Source organism: Pollachius pollachius (genome assembly GCF_949987615.1).
Source record: "Pollachius pollachius genome assembly, chromosome: 17".
In the NCBI taxonomy this organism is placed as follows: Eukaryota; Metazoa; Chordata; class Actinopteri; order Gadiformes; family Gadidae; genus Pollachius; species Pollachius pollachius.
Genome location: NC_136950.1, coordinates 11,099,167 through 11,116,576, shown reverse-complemented (window position 1 = coordinate 11,116,576; position 17,410 = coordinate 11,099,167). Strand labels below are relative to the sequence as shown.

Sequence of the window (17,410 nt, the reverse complement as noted above, 5' to 3'; positions counted from 1 at the left end):
TCTCCTCCCTGCTGGCCGGTCATGTGTTGAGGTGTGGAGCTCCGACCGGTGCCCTTTGGCGTTCCCTGGGTGCTCCCTGGGTGCCGTGTGCACGGCCGTGATTTAACACAACCCGTGTTTGCTCAGAACATCGATTGCACAAACGGCTGTTTGTAGAGCACTCTTTAGTGACACATCGCTGGCGAGTAAACTGCTCTCCACATTTTAATCGTGACTGTTTAAACACAGGGCGCTGAATCCATTGGCTCATTTTCCAATCCATGATCATGGTTTGTTCATCGCCTGCCTACTCATGGAGTGTTCTGTTCCCTTTGTTCTTCAGTTAAATCAAAATAAATTGTGACACAATGTGAATGCGGAATTCAATGGCACACTGATACCATTTTAGCAGTTACTACGGTTTTTGTTTTACCTCAGTTGGTTTGAGTTAAGTGAAAAACTACTTCCTCAACGATCGATCTACCCTGACCGCACAGAGACACGGAAACTGGAATTTACCTGGGCTCTGATTTAACCACACATGCCGGGGACTGACAGTTCACGAGGCCATGCGCTCAGCCCTACAGTGTATTTGATTGGTCAAATGCAGATTTCTCTAAAAGCTATTTCCTGGAGCAATGGTATTGTCCTCCATGTTCTCAAATATGCGTTTTGTTTGTAGCCCCAATCCTAACATGAACGCTCACATTCAACATAATCTATGCAGAATTTGAGGAAGGGAAAGTGTTGCTTAATTTACCAAGAAATGCAGCTTTTAAACAACACTACAAAATCTGTATTAGCTATAGCTGGCGATGACCGCTTTAGCTAAGCCTTCGTTTAACTGCAGGAAAAACAAGAACAGCAATGGCAGAGCCGCTGGCTGTTTGTGTGTCAACTCTGGATTGTCCCTTTCAAATCCCACAGTAAATCCTATTTTCTCGCTCGTCTTTGTCTTCCTGCGTCTAAAACGTGCCCGTCTCTTTTCCCTCTCCCCCTCCAGACCTTCCCATGGAGTACAACCCCTCGGACCACCCTCGGGCCAGTACCATCTTCCTGAGCAAGTCGCAGACGGACGGTGAGTGACCTCGGCACGGCTCTGCAGAACCTCAGTGTTCACCTATTCGTCTGCAAACGTCCCTTCGCGTCCGCCGCCCAGCGCTCTCTCTCCGTTACGGAGCTGGTGTTCGCACACCCACAGTTGGAGATGAGTCTGATCGTTTTTATGGAATTCCTTGTGGAAATGATACACTGGCCAGCACTGATCCACACCTATCACTGTATTTAGGCATTCATGACAGTTTGGCCTTTCCATCATACTCTAGACTAGAGGATTCGAAACAAAGCACAAAAAAGTAACATTTAAGTATCAGTTCATGCTATTTACACGTTTAATGCAATGATAATCAATATCGTAGGGATGCGTGATCCATTTTGATTCTGATATATCACAGATAGATTAGCCACACTGTTTTATTCTGATAAATTAATTCTATCTGATTAATAGAGCCTATAATTGAAACCTTGCTTCCCTTCCCTTAACCATAGGGCCTAACCAGCACTGCCGACGTTGTCATGCTCACAACGTAGAACTTGGGCCCCTGAGTACAACCTGGCCCAGTAGATTAGGGGGCCAAACCGCAAACATGTCGTCGACAGTTTGGTACATTTTCAGCGTCAGTGGATAACAGTATTATGGTAATTTGAAATGCATGTTCAGCTAGGATTCCGGGAGGAGGTAAAATATCGACTGGTTTTAACACGAGAAATAACAACAAATATAATTCAACCAGAAACGTCAATAACGTAAAATATGTGTTGAAACGATCCACATCAGCTAGGGGGGTGGTATCTATTCAACAGGCGTTTGGGTCATGCCGGTGGTTGTCTAGAAATGGCACAAAGGCTAAAACAATTAATGACAACAATTCGGGAATTCATGCTGCTTGGTTAGCAATTATTAGCAATTATCGGTTGGTTGGTAACAAACAACAGGTTATCGTATCAGTTATGTGCCTTAAGAAGCAGGTTGTTATCAGTTGTCGTAAAGGCTGAAAAAAAATGCATTTTAGTGCGTCCATGCTATATAGAATCACAATCAGGATGAAAGAAAAAATAATGCGTTAAAACTTATAAATCAACAATTCACTCACTGATCACTAATGGCGTGCAAATTACGACCGCCATAAAAATGCATGCCAATCTGCACAGTTATTTATGTGTGTGTGTGTGTGTGTGTGGGGGGGGGGGGGTCCTTTGAAGCTGCAGTCTTTGTACTTTGAATGTGCAGGAATAATGTATGCTGCACAGCTCCCCTGATAGGTGTAAGGCAGTATCATTATGCACAACCAGGAAAGGCGAGGGAGGTAATCCACTCTGTGTCGTTTTCGACACTTTGTTTGTTTACCGATGCTGAAATCCCCAACAGGTCTCTCAAGAATCCCCCCTACTCCATAAACCCCGGCCGATTTAAAAACCCAAAAGGGGAAAAAGATTCCGTTTGTAAAGGAAACTGCACCAGTCAATAATTGGGTGGCAACAAACAGCCTATCCATAGCTTGTCCTGTGGAGTTGAATACCGATGTTGCAGCCAGGGTGGGAGAGATTTTGATATTCCATCCATCCATCCACACTTTTGAGGCAACAATTTGGGACTGTTGTGTTTTTTCAGTGGCTGTGCCCAGCAGGAGAGGTGAGTATGTGTGCACCGGTTTGTGGGGCAAGTTTTCGGTGGGGCAAGTAGGCCCACTTTGTGTTTGGGTGTTTCAGCTTGAACCCTTCCCCCCCCCCCGGCTATGTCAGCCCGTGCGCTGCACCCAGCCCGTCTCCTGTCAGCAGCCTGTGTGCATTTGCCTGCTCCAGTGGCCGAGCACTGTCGCGTGCATGCGTCAGTGAGAGTGTGAGTGTGTGCATGTGTCAGTGAGAGTATGAGTGTGTGCATGTGTCAGTGAGAGTGTGAGTGTGTGCTATGCGTGGTGGGGGTTTTATAAACAGCGAGCCCGAGTCACCTCATTGTTTGACTTTTACAGACACGGACACACACACGGACACACGGCCACCGCCTGTGTCACAGTGATGGGCAGAACAACACATCATTATTATGTGTTGTTCTATTTTGAAGCCATAACCTATAGGCTCTCTGCTTTTTATAACGATGTGTGTGTGTGCATTATGATCTGGGTTGCATAATGTTCCATCACACAATCATTTATGATGCACACTTTATCAATAGGAAGATAACTGAAAAGAAGCAAATTGCTTGTGTGAGGGCAACTTCACACTGGGGTTAGTGAGATGGCTCTCGAACGTTGTGCAGTGCTTTCAAAACACAAGACACGCTTTTTCACATCTTTATCAGAGTGAGTGTGAGGGTAAAGGTGAGAGAAGAAAGGAGTGAGTTGAGTTGAGTGTGTGTGTATGAGAGATGTTGTGCTTTACCAGCAATCTTAGTCCTGCCCTTGTGTGTTCTTTTACATCACAGCAAACACGGACGGATAGACACATGTTAAATAAATATACACACATATACACACACACCTTCACAACCTTTGCGTCTACCAACGGCTGTTGCCACATTTCATGCGAAACCACATGGCACACGGTGAAAATGAGCTCAGTCTTTCTCCGAGACACACAAATCATCAGGTCCACTGAGCACAATTAACCTCACAAAATACATCTTTCCCAGTGAGGCAAACCAATTTCTTGGAGCATGAATCTCCCTCTTAAGAAAACAGTAAGCTCCCTCGACCCTTTAATATGGAAACTGTGTCGTTGCAACATAGTTGACGCAGACTCATTAAAACCATAACAATGAATCATCTCAATTGTTGCTTTACTCCCAACGCTCTGACCATTATATTCCGCTTGTGGAATTGGTGGACTCTTTATGTTTTCATTAATTTCACATTCAGGAAGCCCACAGCATCTGTTGCATAAAGTTGGCGAAATCTAGCGGCTGTCTCTGCCTTAATACCTTCAGACGGTCTGCATCTCTTCATCCAGAGATCAGCTAAGGATTCTTGTCTCTGCGTGAGGAAGCCCTTGCCCTCTGCTGCACCCTGTTTGTGAGGGTGGGGTACTGCATCTGTCAAGTACTTGCATGGCATGTCCACACCAAGTGGCACTGTTGACTTTTTCCATTCTCCTTTCTTCCAGTACGAGAAAAACGGAAGAGCCTTTACATCAATCACGTGAGTATAATACAAGAGGACCTTGTATTTTCACCCAAGCAAAAGATTTCGTAAAGATGGCACACTTTCGTAAAGATGGCACCACAATATAGTTGGTCGTTTTGTGTTCATCTTTTTAAAACACTTGTTGTAATTGTAATTATTGCCACTACTTTTGTCGGGGTAAAGGTATTAATTGTAATTTCCTTGTTTTATATCTTTTAGTTCACGCACATTTCAGAAAATAAGGTAAAGTATGAGCGGAGTTACTCTCTCAAGCCCCCGTCGTCCCCGGCCCTCCCATGTTTCCCTCCTTGTCTTTAGGATTAAGCTCCTAACGTCCACACCTCTTAAATCTCTCCTCACTGTGTCCCTAGCAACACATACATGATGTCATCGCCGTCTCCTCAGCGTCCAACTCCCTTCACCTTCAGCATTTAATGAAGACGATTGTTTTGAATGTGTGACTGTCGCTTGACATTCCAGAGTTGGAACTTTAAGGTTTAAATTGTAAAAGATAAATATTGATTTAATAAATAAATAATAAAATATCTTTATAGTCTTTATTTTTTATAGGTATTTTATGGTGGAAAACATCTGTCTCTCTATTTATGTGTTAATCAGCATTTAGTCCATAGCGTCATCTTACTTACACAACATCCTGTGTGTGTGTGTGTGTGTGTGCGTGCGTGCGTGCCCTTATAGTTAATGGCTTACTGTACGTGCTTGTGTTTTTCCGCACGTGGGTGTTCTTCCCACTTGACATTTTTGTGTGTGTTTGCAGCAACATCCGGGCCCCGTGAGACGGAAGTACAGCTCCTGTTCCACCATATTCCTCGATGACAGCACCGTCAGCCAGCCCAACCTCAAGTACACCATCAAATGGTAAACAGCCCCGCTGCTGTCCCCAGCCCCATCGCCTTGTGCACACACACACACACCGCTCCACAAAGACTATGGCTCCAGGTTGAGTTCCGCTGTGTCGCTATCCCGATGGCGGAAAAGTAAAGTGTCTAAAGTTTTGTCCTTTTTCCTTTTGCAGTGTATCCCTCGCAATATTCTACCACATAAAAAACAGGTAAGCAGAAATCTGTCGCAATCACTATTCTCATCTTTCCTTTCTGTTGGCAAAGGAAGCAGAAAACTTCCTTTTTGCAGAAAGTAAAAAGGCGAGCAGAAAGTAGAAGTTATAAGGTTCTGCGCATTCATTGAAAGAATATCAAACACTGGCCAGACATCACACACTATCATCAGTGGTGGCCACCGATTACAACCACCCATGGTAACAGACCTTTGGTGGACCAGAATAGTCTCACCTAGAGACTTGTGTCCGAGCGACGGGCTTAAATGTCATCCCCTTGAAATGCGGTGACATTCTAGCAGAAACACAGAGATGGAAAGCGGGAGGCCATGAACTCTGAGTCTTAGTCAGGCCTTCACCTTCTCCACCGATCCCTAATCTGAAGGCTGTCTGTGTCGGTCTGTCTGTGTAGCTCTGTTTGTCTCTGTGTATGTCTCTTTCTCTGTCACGACTGTGTGTCAGGTTTTTTCGCTGTCTCTTGCTCTAACTCTTTCTTTCTCTCTCTCTCTCTGTCTCTACCTCTGTCTCTCTCCTCTCTTTCTGTCTCTCTGTCTCCGTCTCATTGGCCCTCTCTCAAGGGACATGGACGTTCGAGACATGGGTAAATGGCATTTTAAACGTCTCAATCTGCCGGCCCACTGGTTGTCCTCTCCGGTGGGAGGAGAGGCGGTCGCGCTTCATGCTGATCCCCTCTTGACATAGCCCTCCTCCTCTCTCTCCCTCCCTCCCTCCCTCCCTTCGTTCTCTCTCCCTTTTGCTTCGGTCGTGTACAGAGAACTGGAATCCAGAATGGTGCAGGATATCTTCGACGAGAAGCTCCATCCGCTGTCGGTAAGATCTCCTGTTGCTTTCTCCCCTCGAAGATGAAGCCCGAGACGGCTTGTAGAACCTCAAGGTCAAGGGTCAAGACTGACTCACACGGGTCGCGGAAGTGGGGCAACAGTAAACCCTTGTGTGTGACGACCAGTGTTTTATTTCTTCACCCCGGAAAGGTCCTCTTGAATTCTTATGAAGATTTCTGGAGTTAAATCTGACTGTATGCCACCATTGCTGAATATAAAAATGTATGTGTAATGGAATTTACCCATTTTACATTCATACACATTCTTGCCATACTATACTCGTAGCAGGATAAACATAGTTGTCGTTTTTATTTTATAAAGTAATTCATAATGGCTGCATCTCATTAGTTGTAAGAGCCCCAGCATGGATGCTAGCCTGGCTAATGCCAGACCTAATCTCAATCTACATTGAGAAGAGGTCTGCGAACCACACATTAATTTGTCTCGTATTTGAGGCGTGGTTTACAATTGCCCGGAGCCGTTTGTTGGGCGCTATGAATGTCTATCATATGAGTCTGTACGTAGCTCATCGCCAATCGTATCAATTATACAGATGACGTATGTAGAGCGACAGAAATTCGATGAGGAAGAAGCATGGACCTACTCGGGAAGAAGACGATGGGTGTGTCGCATAGACGTCGACATCGTCTTGCCGTCCCTCCCCGTTCTGTGATTGGTTCTCTATCTCAGGCGAAAATCGGATCCATGGAATCCAGGCTGCCTAACAGCGCGAAATGAAATCGTGCACAAGGCAGCATGGGTATACCCAGGCCACATGGATGCTGTCAAGTAACCCAACCGTTGTCTTAAATGTTGCTAGGCCTAACTGACATATCACGCCCCGGATTATTCTAGAAGTCTGAGGTGCCGCAGGACTATGAGAAGCACAACCCCGAGCAGAAGCAGATCTACCGCTTCGTCAGGACGCTGTTCAGCGCCGCGCAGCTCACTGCAGAGTGCGCCATCGTTACACTGGTGAGTGTTTGTGTCTGTGTGTGTGTAATTCCTGGTGTTAGAATCCGTGAATTAAGATCGGAGCAACTAAACAACTAAAAGAAGAGTCGCTCCTCTTGGTTATCTCGCCGATACAACTCTAAAGCGGCAGTTATAGTCGCCGTCTGTGAGGGGCACAGCTTTTATAGTGGAAGTTATAGTTGGCGTTTTGTGAGGGGCACATCTTTTATAGTGGCCGCCGCTTTGGTCTGTCCCGGCGGAGCTTCGACATCTCGGAGGTGTGCGGCACACGAGCCGTCGCTGTGGGAACCATGCACCAGGGCCGTGTCCGTCGTTCTGCTACGGATGGACTAGCACCCCACCTTTGATATCAATATTGTAGAATCAAATCCGTCTCATGTTTACATTCCACAGCAAGGTCTACAGAAGGCCCTCTCCTTGTCCTGACAGGCCACTCTAAGCCTGTACCCCAACATAACCCCCGTCGCTCCTTCTCCCTTCCTCCCTCACATATCTCATGTCACTGATATGTTTATTCTCTTGACCACACCCCGACCCAACACTTCTTTACATAACCCCACCCTTTGCTATATGTCCGCCCTGTCTCCACCCTTCATTCATCTGCCTAGAAACATTTCTTTATGACCCCCCCTCCCCCCCAGTGCTTGTCTTTGACGCAAACACCTGGCCGAAGAGGTCACCCTATATAAGTGTGTGTGTGTGTGTGTGTGTGTGTGTGTGTTTTTAATATGACGTCTTTACACACGTGCATACACAGACACACATACCGGGCGGCATGCATTGCTTCCCCGGTCCCTCCAGTAAAGCAGTGGCATGCTCTCTGTAATTAAATAGTGCTGTTAGCTTCCAACGCTAGCTCTAGACAAGAAGACTGTAAGGAAGGGTTTTATTCCCCTTCTTCTTCTTTATCATTGCCACACTGCTGAGGGTGTTTCCAGTTCCTCTTTTTGGTTTTGTTATTCCTCTTTTGGCTGCTAATTCTGTTTTTCCGAGTGTTCATTAGCTGTGTATTTCCCCGTAGTGCTCGCCGTGTAATCTTACACGCACCGGCTGCCTCACAAGTAAAATCAAACAGAGCAAGACGTTGTGTAGTCCACCAATCTCGGTCATCGTCTGGAGACCGTATTTGTCTCCCACGTCCGTACATTGTGAATGTACCGATGCTGCCACCATAGTAGTCTCCCTTCAGAACGCCACCCCACTGTGTGCCTAATAGGGGCCAGGATGCATTCTATTCACATGTACATATGGCTTTGATCAATTCAAAGTAAACACGGATGCCTTTTAGTCAAGCCCGAAAGGTGCGGCGACATGTTGAGGTTCACGGTGAAGCAGTTGTTTGTCTTAAGCCCCCGGCCGTGATGCTGGCAACCACTGCAAAGGATTTCTGATCCGTCTTGAGCATGACGTCAGCGTACCCATTCACCGCCGCAACCCCTGACTGTGCCAGTTTGTGTCATTGTGGCTCCCCCCCCCCCCCCCTCCCCCATCTGACACAACTGCTATTGCATTCATATAACCAAGCATGCTCTGCGGCCCCCTTTGCCAAAGGCTATTTTGAATCCCTTTTCTTCTGCCTAGTCCCATGTATATGTGTGTGTGGTGCGTTGGATAAACCATTGGGCCCAAACGGTGGCAGATTGGCAGTGTGTTGCTGTTTGGAACATGTCCCAGCCAAGCAACACTGAAGCCCGTTAGCCAAGTGAACCCTGCTGCTGCTGCTGTGTGAGCCTGCAGCTCTGCCTTCACATGACTACAACACACGTACAGCACGAACCAAGAAGCTGCCTTTTCTGCTCTCTGTGCCCTGCTTTTTCTGGGTTTTTTTAAACCGCTTTTTACAACAATGTCTGTTTGTGTGCTTGATCCACACACACCTTCTGCTCTCCGTGAAACCCCTTTGATACACATTTCTCGTACCTATGTGTGCGACAGATATTGTTCCCTATTATTTCGAACCTCGATCGTTCTGGCTTGCTTTATTGAACATAAAGTCTGTAATACAAGAACGAAGACAGAACCATTAGCCAACTGAACTGAGAATCTCGGTACAGTTTTAAATATTGTGATGCCGTTCTGCCGAGACATGTTTCTATTGATTTATTTATTTATTCGCTTTCCTGTGAAAGTTACTTTCGTTAGCAACACATTTGTGGACTTGGCAGCGCTACGAACCACTGTGGAAATGTGACAGGCTGTTGCTCTGTAAAAAGTTTGAAAGGGGAATTGTTCTCCAGCAACGACAACCAAACACTTGCCCAAAGATGATAACAGTGATGGTAAGAAACCAAAATAATTTGGAGCCCAACACAAGGCTGGCCTGTTCGGCTTGGACCTCCAGGGGGCCTCATTCTGCGATCTGAGGGTGGGGGGTGGGGGGGGGGGGGGGGGGGGGGGGGGGGGGGTGGGGGGGGGGGGGTAAAAAACAAACGACTGAAAAATAAATGAAAAGGTCTTTGACGTATTCATTTCTTGTTCAGTCTTGGGTTTTTATGAGGGAGCTAGTGGTGGGTGGTGGGGGTAGCTGCGTTTCATCAGCATCTGCAATTGGAGCCGAGGGGGTGGAGGCTTGGATTCATGCAGTATATTTTATCCAGCGAGTGGGTGGGAGACTGCACTGTGCCCAAAAGTCAGAGAGCCCCGAACCCTAATTACCCAAGGCAGAGGGACGGGAGACGCCAACTCACTCCCTCGCTCAACAACATCGCTTCACACAGGGAATGTGCAATCAATGCCTTTTGACACTGCTGCACATCTTTTTGAGTCTTTGTTGTTCGCCAGCTTCTTTCATTTATGCAGTGTTCCATTAAACAGTATATGTATTGAGTTTGATTGGTAGAAAACGCCACAGCCATTGCTAAATGGAGAAGACAAAAGGGGTGGTGGGGGGGAATTGGTTAAAAACTGCCTGAAATCCCAAAGCAGGTTTAGAGTGTGTGTCCTTTAATCCCACTTGCCCATTTTTACTCCAAACAGGGTTCTACCCGGACATCCTTAAGGGAATGCATTGGCATGTATTCAAACGATTGTTGTGGACACATGGCTGACATTTTAATTCTGAATTAAATTGGTGTCCGTTAGGATGAATGGTTGCTTTTACTGTATTACTAGGATCCATCTATGACATTAAATGTGAAAAGTGGAAAATTAACCAGAAAGACTCAACTTAAATTGAAAAGAGGAAATTGCAATTCAATGTGAGATGAAAAGGTGGTCATTTGAAAAACGAAAACAAACGAAAACTTAAAAAAATGAATTTTAAATGTAAAAACGTCCTCCATAGTGAAATGGTTCAAATTGAGACGGATGAGGAAGTGACAGTTTGGACCCCCCCCCTCCCCCCTAAAGGTTTATCTGGAGAGGCTGCTGACATACGCGGAGATTGACATCTGCCCCGCCAACTGGAAGCGTATCGTCCTGGGAGCCATCCTGCTGGCCTCCAAGGTGTGGGACGACCAGGCGGTTTGGAACGTGGACTACTGCCAGATCCTCAAGGACATCACCGTGGAGGACATGTGAGGCCAGACGCCCCGCACACGCCCCCACGCACCACCACTCACACACACACACACACACACACACACACACACACACACACACACACACACACACACACACACACACACACACACACACACACACACACACACACACACACACACACACACACATCGGCATTCACATACAGATACACGCGCACACACCACTCACGCATCACGTGCATCACACACACAGACACACACAGACACACCTTTATGCTGTACAGATGCTACACATGCAAGCTTGCACCACGCACGACAAACACATGTGCACACATACACGCGTAGCTAGGTGGCGTCAAAATTTCACAGATGACATGGTTGCCAATCTCCTCATCATCACATCTTCACGGCATGTTAACATAGCCACAAATAACTTAAAGCTGAATGATCCCCTAGCTGAGCAGTGAGTTAACCTTAGTTTGCTGGTTTGACTGAGTTACTTAGTCTTGCCTGCTCCTCTGTATGCGTGTTCTCTTTACAACCTCGTCTTGGGTTTTCAAAGAGCCCTAGTTAGGAGCGGACTCCTAAAATAGGGAAATCAAAAAGCTGCTAAAGCTCAGCCTCCTTGACAGGGTTTGTTTGATCCTGGGACACAAGTAGGGCTGAACGATTAATCCAATTCAAACCGGATGATGGAGATCAGTAAGACTGTATTTATTCTTCTTTTACAACTCAATTGTTGAAGATGTTATAATATATGTATATATATGCTATATAACAATTAATGCATGAATTCATCCCAACACATATGCCTTGCCTAAAGGAAAGAGCAGTTTATTGGTTGAGGACTTATAATTGACCAACTTCAAAAATAAAAAGCGCATACTAAATCGCAACCGCATTATTGGTCGAAATAATCGCAATTCGATTATTTCCCCAAACCGTTCAGCCCTAGACACAAGCAGCCCGAGTCCGGGGGAACGATCCCCCCCGCTGTCCTTGCTGACCACACGTGTGCAGCTACCGGAGCACGTCGCCACTGGACTCCCGCGGGGGGTATTCTAAGATGGAAGGCGACTCCACGGGCGTGCTGCCACGCGCCTGCCACCTCTGACCCCTGGGCTCCGAGAACTACCAGCCCGCCCGTCATTCCCAGTCCGTCACTCTTACGGCACTCCCCTTTCCCGCCACTCACCCTAGTCCTCGCTCCCTCTCCCCCCCTCCCAGCCACGTAACGTGTAACTTCAGGTGACATTTCTGCAGAGATACGGTTTCAACCTTTTTTTACTAAATGGGAGATTTTGACAAAAATGTGCCGAGGGGCCCGTTGCAATCGACCAGGGGGTCGGATCCCGATTACATCTGTCTTATCACACCTGACCTGATCCTTCACTAACCCCTTTAGACGCAAACCCCCTAAAGGACATGGCGACTCAACTTAATTAAGGGATCCCAGCTGTCCAAACGCCCCTCCCCCCCAACCCTGAGGCTGACCGCCTATGTAACCAAGTATTGTTTCAAAGCTGTCTTTAAATATCACTTAAGAGGTGCTGGATTGTGCCTATAAGTATGGGTGTATATCTCTATCTCCATCTCAATCTGCCCCTCCCTCAGTCCCGTCTTACCTGGTTTATTTTTACTCGCCCGTGAAAGAGCAGGGTTCTAACACCCACGTTTTAGGTATTAACCTCTTCTTCGGGCCCCATGGTTCTCCCCAGAGTCCTCCCTTGGCCTTATTCTCTGTTGGTCTACCTAGTTGCTAGACTAAACACTCTGGTTCTGGTGTGTCTGGACGCTGGACCAGACACACCACTCCACTCTCTGTCTCTCTTATTTGTCTCTCTGTCTCTCTCCTCTCTCTCTCTCGGTCTTTCAAGCTCTCTCTCTCTGTCTCCAGACACCCCCCCCCCCCAAGAACCTGGAGACCTGGAAACCTTCTCGTGTTCTTATCTGGATGGAGATTAAAATGAGACAAATGTATTACAGATAGACACCCCGTTAGTTAAAAGACATCCATCAAAGAATTGCCAGTATTTATTTGGGATCAAATTAACCTATTCTATTATTTATTATTTGCAAAGCCATATAACAATGCTGTAGTTTGACTCAGTGGAAGGAAAACATAGAAGGTTCATATCTCTAAAAAAATATCTTGAATCCGTGTTTTTGTTCTGAAGACGTTACGGCCGACTTCACGCCTCATCACCTAGCTATAAATAACCTCCCTCCCTCCGCGGCGCCACACAGGAACGAGCTGGAGCGGCAGTTCCTGGAGCTGCTGCAGTTCAACATCAACGTGCCATCCAGCGTCTATGCCAAGTACTACTTTGACCTGCGCTCCATGGCCGAGGCCAACAACCTCAGCTTCCCCCTGGAGCCGCTCAGCAGGGACAAGGCCCAGAAGCTGGAGGTGAGTTCTCACACCCACACACGAACAAAAACAGGATCGCTTTTTAAATTTTACCAACGTGCACAATGCCAATAAGTCAACATCCAATAGGTGAGTGTGGGCTTTCCAGATGGAGATTGACGCCATATTATTTTAGTCTTTTACCATCAGATAGCGAGGCCGTAGCTTCATGTGTCGTAAGCCGCTTTGATAAATGCGTCTGTTCATTGTAAACGTGTACGTCCCTTTTCATCTGGGTTTGTTTAACGTTAACCACGCCTCCATTTGATCTACGCACTGCGCTGCATCAATGCGGATGACGTGTTCTTCTATTGTGACGATGTTCCGTCGCTGTGTCCCCCTCTCTCCGCTCTGGCGCCCCAGGCCATCTCGAGGCTCTGCGACGACATGTACAAGGACATCAGGAAGAACGCCAAGAAGCGCTCGGTGAGCGCCGACAACCTGACAGTGGTGCGGTGGGCCCCCGCCATCCTCTCCTAACGCCGGCCGGCGAGACGTCACGGCGGCGGGAAGATCGGAGGGCCGGGGGGTGGGGGAGGGGGGGGGGGGGGGGGAGAAGCAGAGGGGGAAGCAGACCGCCCAGTCGGGACCCCCTTAAGTAGCAATACGATGCGTAGGAGGGATGGGGGAGGGGGGCTGAAAGGGCGGTGACCGCGGACTGCTTGTCGATCAGAGGTTTGCAGTCGGTCTCCCCGTGATAAAGAAACACACACACACACACAGACAGACACGCACGCGCTCAAACACGACCCGCACGTGGCACTTTGCGTGCTGCTGCTGTGCTCCAACCAGTAGCTGTACATACAAGAAGAGCCCACGGGTTGTCCGCAGTGGACCAACCAACTGAACTGGACTAAACTGGACAGTGGTGACATGAGCCGGTGAGTTGACCAGACAGCAGGAAAAGTAACAACAAAAAAATAAAAATTGTGTGTCGAGTGAAAACGGCGACGGCTTACAGAAACCCGATCTGCGAGACGCAGAGTTTGACCGTCTGCAGAGTCTCGTACATTCCCTCGAAATCTTGACTGAAGCGTACGGTTCTCAAGGATGGGACGTTTCCTATTATGAGTTTCTTTGTTTTTTTTTCCTTTTTGATTTCCTTCGTCGTTACTGGTAGTGTCCATTCCCGTCTGCGACCTGCTGGTCGAAGCTGATGTTGACGCGGACGCCAAACAGAAGTGCCATTTCCAAGTCGTAGAGCAGACCCCTTCCTGCGATGTACACTGTTACTTTCAGACTAATCTCCTCATCCAATTAAGGCGCTTGCGCTCAGCGCTGTTACATTCACATTCATTCAGTCGTTGACACCCAAAGCACTACAACGCAGCGACGCTTCTGCAACATGAGCAAAGTGCAGTGGGTAGAGGCAGGGTCTTTGGCGAGTTCAGCCGGTGACCCCTGACCCCCGATGGGGAGGGGTCAAGAGCAGTTTGTGGGCACACAGCCAAGTCAGGCCAGAACCAGTTAGAAAGCAATGTCCCCGTCTTGCGAGTTTAGTGCATGGACAGAATTGTGTGTGTGAGGCACAGCTTAGGAAATGGAAAAAATGTCATGGAAATTACTTCCAAGATCTGTGTTCTGTCACTTTGAGGCTCAGCGTTTAAGATTGCCTTGTTCTTCATCCACTGCCATTGTCCAGCCTTTGGTGCCTGTAATTTGTTAGCTAGCTTAGCACGTTGTTAACGTTTATTATTTTGTTGTTACAATTCCATTTAGAAACAACCAACATTATATATAAAATTGTATTTCAGCCCAATTCTTTACTCTTGGATGATCTATTATTTTAAAGACTAAGCACAAATAAATCCTGAAATTAAGAATGCATAGCCACTAAATATAAATTAAACTTTTTATTACATTGTTTTTTTTGTAAGGATAAAACCTGAGTGAATGACAGCATTACTGTACATTTGATTGAAGCACTGCTTACAACAGAATACATTGATTGTATAGATTTACCATTTGTCTCTGTACAGTGTAGTTACAATACCAATGTGCAATCTACAGACTATGGTTTTACTGTAAAAAAAAAAGAAAACCTGTATGGATCCAACATGTACTGTAATTGTGAATGAAAGGTATGTTTGACTTCATGTGACAAATCCAGAGAAGCAAAGTGCTCAAAAGAAAATATGATCTAGATAGGAGACGCCACTAAAAGAGTTTATTTTGTCCTGATGTTTTTCTCTTGTTACATCAAACTTTTGCACTGCAAAATATCAGGTTTTAAAAACGAAAGCAAATATAAACTTACATAGGTTTTATTAGTAATATATGAATATATATTGTATGTTGACATTTCAAGCTTGTTTTGAGATAAATGTTTTCTTCCAATTGAGCGTGAGACAGGTTTCAAGAAAATTTGCGTTTGAAAAATAACAGTTTGAAACTTGTACTTGGTATGCTAAGGTGATTCATTTGAAAAAATCTTTTCTTAACAAGCGAGTTTTGTGAAATATATTATTTTGTCTTCAAATTCCTGGTAAAAAGTGATATATACCTTGACACATACGATGTAATAGCGTTACAGGTTTTCAAAACCAACCAATAAGTTGGAGTAATCACAATACAAAATTAATAGAATCTCCTTTTAATAGTACAACATTTAAAGTCTCTCATCGTTAATAAGGCTACTTCTCTACAGTTCTTCCTTGAGGTGAACCAAATGTTTCAACCCCATATTTTTTTCTTGATAATAGTGTTACAGGGGCCATTTGATGTTCATGTTGTATCATTGTTGGTCAAAGATCTTCAATTTATGCTAAATAGTACTTCAAAAATGTATATTTGCAAACAAATTGTTATTCAGTGGGACAAATTCTCGTAAAAGAGATGTGACTTATCTCATTTTCATGCTAACTCTAGAGCAGCCATTGAAGAATGTGAGAATGTGTTTTCTGACGGGGGACTCCTGTTCCTGATTCAGCCAAGTAATAGTAAATGCAACGTAATTCTTGCAGAGGTAACGGCTGAGATGCTTTTTTATTAATTTATGACAGCTCACCTGGTTATTGGTAGTTGATGACTCAAAAAATAATTATTTTTAAATAAAATCCTACCTTCAGCAGCTTAAATATACAATGCTTCCCCACTTGAGCATATTCAATTTGGTCTATGATGAACATGGGTATGTAAGAAGAGTTGTACCAAAGTATCACGTAACGATTGACTGGGATAAATCCAGCCCTCTTGCACATGAAGTATTTGAAAAACATAAATGGTGTAAACAACTTGAAAAGGAAAGCTAGTCTCCTGCATGGCACATTGAGTGAGTGCAAATTAAGGAACAAAAGTGCAAAAGGATGTGTCGTGAAAAGCCACAGTCAGTTGTGATTCAAATTGTGTTAAAAGCTGGTGACAGATTGTATATCTTATTTATTGTATGTTTGTGTGCATACAGGTCTGTTCTGTGGTCTTTGGTTTTTGTTCTTTTGTACACCCAGGGGAGAACTCTGAGTCCCAAGTTATAGACCATGGGGAACTCGTTGTTTCAAACTAATGGACAATGCCACGGCAAACTGAAGCTGAAGATTTAGCCCAACAGCAGAGACTCTCGGGTCCTGTGGGAACGGAGTGTGTGTGTATCATAGCCTTGTGCCCTGAACTCTACCTCCACACACAGTTTTAATGGTTTTGTTCAAATGTTTTCTGTTTCACTTCCTCCCCCGCCCCGCCAAGTGATTTTTCCTTTGTAAATTGTTGAAAGTTCAGTTGGATTTGGGCCATTTTTTCTGTGCTAACAAAACGACTGCTGTAACCATGGTCTCTTTTACCGTTATACTTTCCTTCGAGTGAGGATTTGTCTTGTATTCTGTCATTATTGTTGCCATTGTAATCAAATTTGCCTTGTTTCTCCATGTAGCTCCCCCCCCCATCCTCCACATCTCTTAGCCTCTTTCTCCCTCTTCCCTTCTAATTTATAATTCAAACAACAGTTTTAACAATTTTCCCCCTGTATCTTCCTTTTTCTGGTGCAATGTTTAGAATACACCTTCGCACAAATTAAACTTCTAAAACCTTGCAATACAAGTTTGTGCTCCTTCTCAATTCGACTAATTGTATGTGTGTGTGACTCAAAAGTGTGCCGCTGAACCGTACCTGACTATGATTATCTGTTCCCTCGTGTGGAAACGTTGTGAGATTTAACGCCTTTTAATGCAACGCCCTCAGATTCTCTCTCTTCCAAGCTCTGTGGCTGCCATCTTCAGCGAATCGCTTTACAAAGGTCAAGTCTCTGCGTTACCATGGATCCCGCCCGGCTTTCGTTGCTACATTCAGGGCTTATTATGGGATGCATGAAGAAACTCAAAGCAACATTGGCACTCTTTGTAGTGTGACTTTAAGGAGAGGGAGCTGTCTCTGGCGACACTGGCCTTTACGGGATAAGAACTAATTATGTTTACTTTAGAAACGTCTGTTTTTTTAGTTTTTTTTTAGCTTTTCATCCAGCTAGTTTAAAATACAAC

At 45.6% G+C, this 17,410-nt stretch overlaps 1 protein-coding gene across 3 annotated transcripts in view; it reads left to right on the top strand.

Moving 5' to 3' along the window:
* Positions 1-13,439, top strand: part of ccny (cyclin Y) — a 29,417-nt gene extending 15,978 nt beyond the window's left edge. For 2 of the 3 annotated variants that reach the window (XM_079755215.1, XM_079755214.1), the window contains 11 exons: positions 983-1,057; positions 2,651-2,671; positions 4,138-4,172; positions 4,377-4,400; positions 4,936-5,036; positions 5,194-5,229; positions 6,006-6,063; positions 6,930-7,049; positions 10,398-10,564; positions 12,779-12,941; positions 13,305-13,439. In XM_079755215.1, the coding sequence (XP_079611341.1) occupies positions 983-1,057; positions 2,651-2,671; positions 4,138-4,172; positions 4,377-4,400; positions 4,936-5,036; positions 5,194-5,229; positions 6,006-6,063; positions 6,930-7,049; positions 10,398-10,564; positions 12,779-12,941; positions 13,305-13,421 (917 nt within the window). In that variant the 3' untranslated portion in view covers positions 13,422-13,439. The remainder of the gene's footprint in view (positions 1-982; positions 1,058-2,650; positions 2,672-4,137; positions 4,173-4,376; positions 4,401-4,935; positions 5,037-5,193; positions 5,230-6,005; positions 6,064-6,929; positions 7,050-10,397; positions 10,565-12,778; positions 12,942-13,304) is intronic. The other variant, XM_079755216.1, reaches the window with a different exon arrangement.
* The last annotated feature ends 3,971 nt before the right edge of the window (positions 13,440-17,410 follow it).